This window comes from Rhopalosiphum padi, chromosome 3 (assembly GCF_020882245.1).
Source record: "Rhopalosiphum padi isolate XX-2018 chromosome 3, ASM2088224v1, whole genome shotgun sequence".
NCBI classification, from domain to species: Eukaryota; Metazoa; Arthropoda; class Insecta; order Hemiptera; family Aphididae; genus Rhopalosiphum; species Rhopalosiphum padi.
Window position 1 is genome coordinate 70,833,532 of NC_083599.1, and position 6,886 is coordinate 70,840,417.

Sequence of the window (6,886 nt, forward strand, 5' to 3'; positions counted from 1 at the left end):
CAATAAGCAAAAAACAAAACAATGATTCGTTTAAAAATTTCTAGTGTAATAGTTAATACTTAATATAAATGAAAAAATTGAATATTAGTGTTTAAATTATAGTGTAGAATATTTAGAATAATTTCATACATTATAAAATACATAAACATTTAAAATAATCGAAAGCGATTTAAAAATATTTAAATATCTACCGACACGTCAAGATTTAAATACCGCATACAAGTATAATAATTGGCATTTGAAAAATACAATAATCAAATATTTTACGCGCTCTGTAGTCACATTGTACTTTATACTGTAGTTGTACGATTTTGTTTACATAAATCAGGAACTTTGTTATATTTTCAACCCACCAATCACCCCAAATCTTTAATTAATATGTGATGATGACGATGATGTACCATGTACAATAAATCATAGCGAGCCGTAACTTTTGCCATGCTGCCTACACTGTAACGCGGTGAGCTACATTATAAAGATACAATAAAGTACCTAAAATGTTGCCAGAATATTGTATGATGGAAACGAAAACAGATAATCGACGATAGTTTTCGGGGGGGTCGCCACAGGGGGAGTAGTGGACGTTGCGTCGCGCCGTCGCTGTGTCGATACCTCAGCTTCCGACCAGGGGGCGGATACGACGACAGCAGCGACGCCGTGCGCGTAAATCAGAGCAAGACTGCGTCTCGTTTATATCCTGGTGACAATACGGAGTGTCAAGTACCTTGCTAGCTGTTTTCAATCGTCGTCATTATTAAATATAATATCTGCATTGATATTCATAGTCACGCAAGACCATCCGATAGCTCGCAGACGTGAAGACAATCGTGTTAGACGTTTGTCTAGGAGTCCGAGGTAAAAGCGAAACGAACGGATTAAAGTTCGACGATAGAAATCGCCGCAATATCATACTATTGACGGGCAGCGACGCCCAGCGGGTGTTTGCTGCACGACACAAACGATACACATATTCTCACGATGGCTATCCTTCTTGCGATAGTGTTTTTGATTATTCTTATACGGTTTTTTATAACGTGTTATTTGGATTGATTACAACATAAATTTATTGTTTTCATTTTATTGCTAGGAACAACTACGTTTGTTGGAACGCCACTAAAGGAACAGTTGTCGATCGACTAATACGAGGACGTCATTATTGTACGGCCGACCAAAAAGGGGTGCGGATACAGGACACAATAGGTAAGTCTAATATAAATAAATATTCAAATATTACTTAATCCACAAGTGGTCACATAATATTCCATTAATATAATTTAGTGATCTAAATTCGTGAATAAATTTGTGATTACGAAATTATAAATACAGTATCATATGTTTCACTCGAACCAAAACCGTTCGGTACATATTTTTAACATAATCGTTCATCACAAACACGAGAGAAGTAAAGTTTATCTATGATGTAAGCATAATTTTTATTTCAGCGATAGTGTAAACGTTTTTAAAGAATTAAACGGTAAACATAAGATGGTTTTTACACAGAATTATTGAGTTAATCAATAGATAAAATAGAAACGTCACATCACAGATAAATTTTTCTTCTATTTGTGATAAATGTTCGGTCATTCATTACGAATACAATTATACATAATATACTAACTATAGTACATAAAATATATAGTAAATATAGTAATATAATGTAGTAAATACACGATACACGGTTTATACCCGTGTGCGTCGTCCTCTAAAGACGCAATAAAATCATACAGTTCATTATTTTCTGTTTAAGGTACCTCTACATAGGTAAAAACTGTGTAGCGTGTAGTTAGATACATTACGATTACGAATATTCGTATTGTTTCAAAATAAATCACGGTTTAAGAGTCACTTCGATATAAATTATTTTTAGTTTACATATGCATATAAAATGTTATAACTTGAAACGTTATTGTGGTTTTAGTAATCGTATTCTCGTGTTTTCGGAATAATTTGCAGATGTATACTATAGTGACGGTATATTTGTATCCTTAACGTAATCTCATAAGAACAGCTTGAATTGCGTAAAATAGGTACTTACAGTTTTAGGCGGATAGTAAAGGTACGCATCTCACTTTCTTTACTATATAACATTAAGTGGCTGCACCTGGTTTTTATAGATAGGTATTAGTTAGCGCAACTGTATTCAGATGTGCGAATCATAAATGTATTTACCACGCAGCACGTTATGCAATTACAGTCATTATACGTATACAATAATGTAGCAGACGCCAAAATGAATACTTAACTTATAGATTAAATATTGTTTTTACCTGTTATTACTTTTATATTTGCCAACTATAAATATTAAACCGGCAAATAAAATAATATTTATTAAAAACTAAACATCTAAAATGATCATATAAAAACAGTTAATTTAATTTATTTTAAACGCTAAGATATAATAAATAATTCCCATAACATATTGTAAAGCTGACAGCTATAACGTACCTACTGTAAACATTGATTAGGATTGATACAAGTCATAGCACTTATATCTATTAAATAAATAAAAATGACTATGTCATACAATTATCATCTTAATCACTAGCTTCTAACAAAGTTACATAATTACATAAACCGGGATTTAGAGTCTAGCTGGAACTGTATTCTAGGGATGTACAAAATGTAAACACTGCTGGCTTTGCAATTAAAAAATATCATGTTAAATATTTATATAAGTTTTACAGTGATATTTATTTTTTTCAATATTTTTCAGGTAAAAGTTTTTAAAATTATTGTACATGACTGTATTTATTACTATTTATAACGATATTAATCTTATTAACATTATTTTCGAATGTCGATTGGTTAAGCAGTGGCGCAACTTGATAATAAGGGGCCTATGTGAAAATGTCCAGACCGGGGCCCTTACCTAATAATAAAAATGAAAAACAGTCATACCGTATTATAACTTTAAAAAATATTGTTTTCTCACATGTCATAGTATTAATTAATTAATATAATTAATTTTAATTAGAAAATTTTTTTTTATATATAAAATCAAACATAAAAATTAACTCTTCTTATTTTTACGGCAACAAAACCATTAATGATTTTTTTTTTTATCCAATTTATTATTATTAAATAGTAGTGCGAAAATTCTATAGATAAATAGTTTTTTGTCTTATTATCATCAGTCATATAGGTAATATAGTCATGAATCATGAGTTACCCACTACACGGTACATACACACCAACATGATTATGTATAATAAATAAAATAAGTTTCAAATTTTCAATTATAGTGTATACTCTTACTCTATGCCCGAATTTTGGACCTATACTGTATTAGGATACACTTAATTGTTTTCTCACTTAGGTATTCGTAATTTTAATTATTCTTTAATTCAAAACAGTAAAGACATAATTATTTATTATATTAAATCAAATATTATAATATCTCAAAACCGCGGGCCCCTGTGAATTGCACACCTAACACTCCCGATAATTGCGCCACCGTGGTTAAGTATTGCTGAATTGTGAAATTATTTATTGTAAAGTATATTATATAAATTAATTAAATTGTTTTAAACAAGATTGAAATAAATCATAAGTTATGATTCATAACAAATAACAATAATAATGCCAGTTTATAGAGTATATTATTAATAAAAAGAGAAATATTGTAGTAATTAATAATACGTAAAGTATATTTAATGGTTATTAAAAGTGAATGTATTATAATAATATAATACAGTATACACCATACGCGTATAATGTATAATATGGTATATTTAGCATGTCTCACATTATCACCAACTTATTTTCTAATAAATATTCTTAAAATATGCATTTGGTAGAATATATTTCTTAACTCAGTCATAATAATGATTATAATTTGAAATAATTTTGATTTACTTAAATGTAAAATAAAAATGTTAAGTTTGTACTTATGGTTCTTAAAGTTGATGATGTGGTAATTTATTAAAATATTATAATAATAGTCTAATAAATAATCATTGTCACTTTGAAGTTCAATAATAATTACGTTTCTACGTGTATTATATTTTATTGCAATGATACTACGATTTTTTTTTTTTATACAGAATTGCATCATCGAGTTTTGGATTACTGCAGGATACGGAAGCTCTCCGGATTACAGCCCAAGCAAAACGACCTGGGAATTTCGTTGCATCACAATTAATATAATATTACATGTGGATATTATCGTGCGAGTAAACGAACGAAAAAAAAAAAACTAGAAAATGAACGTTTACGCTTCGTTCGTGTTTGAAAAAGACGAACTGGAATACAACGGGACCTTAACTCATCAGATGATTACATTCTCGAAAGACATAGACCCCGCGTTAGTAACGTATATGAAGATAGAGAAGATGACCATCCGCGAGCTCGTCAAGGCCATAAAAAAACGGTTGTGCGGCAACTTCAGAGTGTACAAGTTTATGAAATACGAAGTGGGCACGAGTATGCTGCTGTACGCCATTCCCACGGTGAAGGTCGACGACACAGATCAGGGCCAGTTTAAGTTGGTGTCCAGCCACGAGGGGCTGAAGATAGTTTTGCTGGAGGCCTTGGCGGACTTGAAGTGCGCGTACACCCAAATCTCGCCGGACTTTGTATTGACCGACGAAGACCCGCTGAAAAACTGGTCGTTGACCGCGACCACGTACTCCGATACCCAAGAGCTGAGAGTGATTAATGGCCTGCAGCGCATCGACTATTGTACTGCGACTCTGAACACGGTGATGGTGCACATCAAAAACGTCCAGCTGTCCAAAATACTGTACGTGATCATGCACACGAGTACAGCGGGACCGAACATGGTGCGTGACAACAGGTGGTCAAGGATCCTGAACAGCAAACGGGTCTGCGACACATTTAGAATGCCCAGGACGAGTAAGACGTCTCGGAAAATCCTGCGGGACGTTCAGTTGGCGGTAAGCGACCCGAAAATGACTCCGAGCGAGCTGTGGAACTTGGCCATGGATTACATAGATGGATTATTATAGCGTTTATCGGTCTTTCAAACCGAGCGGCCTGGGTTTGTGTTAGTGTGTTTATTAGTGTGCGTGTTTGTGAGTGTGTGTGTGCATGTTTATTATTACACATACCATCATGGAATGCCTACTAATCACAGGCCATCAACATATTATAATCGGCGAAACAACAAATTCATGAATATCTTCTAATGATTGAAATTAATATTTATATTACACAGAATTAACCTATTATAATCGATATTATAGTCGGTTTACCATAAAAACAAGCATGTAGAGTTCGAATGTTGTAACAAAAATAAAAATAAATCCAATAAAATTGAATTCATAATTTTTGTGAGAGTATAACATCCACAGTTATTTGGTCCTAATTTTTGAATAAATTGAAACAATACAAATAAAAATATACAATTTTAAATATCGATTTGATAAAATATTTTTTGAGGAGTTGTAACACGTAAATACTTTTAAATTATTATCTGTAAAATTATTAAAACTATTATTATCTATAAAATGAAACAATTATTTAAGACAACTTAATGGAATTAAAAGTGAATCGAGCTACTGGCCATCGGACAATTGTAAACTCTCCCGAGTAAACCTTCATTTGTATATTATAATTGTATCAATATAATTTAATGTTTATAATAATATGAAAATATAAATTTAAAAAAATTTAAAGTACAAAAATTATTGAAAATAACAATGTAAATAAATGTCTAATTATAGCTAAAAACTATAATTATTACAATCGAAATCGAAATAAAATAAAAATCAGTATTTAAATAGACTATTCGAGAGAATTTACCATCGCCTCGGCCATACAATAGTACAAAATTAAATGTTGACTATAAAAATATTAAGTTATTTCAAATAAATAGATAGGTACCGAAAAAAAAATACAATCTGTAATACATGGAAATTTGAATTAAATAAAATAAAAAAATTAAAAGCTCAAAATACCTCAAAAAATATGTTCAAAATATAAGTATAATTAAAAAATAAAGTGTTGTATATTTATCAAACATACAGTACAAGTTTAATTTTCATCTCATAACTATTGTCTATTAATATATAAAATTAAAATAAAATATAACTAATGCCTATATGTACAACATTTGAACAATACAATGTACACCTGTACTTTTTTTTTTAAATATCTTTTTGCTTATATACAAGTAATATTATGGTGTTATTTCATTTCTTAAAAACCTGAATAAAATTTGTTTAGAACATTCATTATTCTAATTACAAGCACATTATAATTTATTTATGTTTGTACAATTTATGCGAGTAAATTTATTAAAATAATTACTTATCTATTACATTTATATTATTATGCACTTTGATGTGAATTGAAAAAATAATACTAAAAATAAATGATTTACCGTTCATAATAAGCATCTTAACAATAACTTTTTAATATATTTAAGCACATGCACGTTTAATGCTAAATTTATATTATACAAAATTTTAAATATTTTTTTTTCATAACATTATTTAACATTTGTTCATGCATACTTAGCCTTTTTTAGCTACTATAACTTCAGAGCACTAGTTATTAATCAGTTATTGAATATGATAAGCGTCCTACAGATATTATATAATATTGCTTATTTTCTACATCATATATAATTAGTATATAGGTATACTTAGTACTAGCATTTAGAATACGATTTAGTATACACTTAATGTAATGAAAACTTATATATATTTAAGGTTAGCTAGAACTATAATCTACAAGTATTAGAATTTTAGTATAGAATTTAGTGTTTAGCTATATTTACTATAATATATATTTAACTGTATTTGAATTTGTGTAGTTGAAATTAATAAAATCCTAGTTATTCAAAATGCTGGTATATTTTATTGTATGAAATCGACCATAGGTTTTATTTTTAAAATTATTTTTAAATAGTTTTTTTAAGAGA

The 6,886-nt window shown here is 29.6% G+C and overlaps 1 protein-coding gene across 1 annotated transcript; it reads left to right on the plus strand.

Moving 5' to 3' along the window:
* The first annotated feature begins 715 nt into the window (after positions 1–715).
* LOC132926281 (uncharacterized) lies at positions 716–6,149 on the plus strand. The gene is made up of 3 exons (XM_060990627.1): positions 716–855; positions 1,088–1,200; positions 4,044–6,149. The coding sequence occupies exon 3, from the start codon at positions 4,203–4,205 to the stop codon at positions 4,965–4,967; it is 765 nt and encodes a 254-aa protein (XP_060846610.1). The 5' UTR covers positions 716–855; positions 1,088–1,200; positions 4,044–4,202; the 3' UTR covers positions 4,968–6,149.
* The last annotated feature ends 737 nt before the right edge of the window (positions 6,150–6,886 follow it).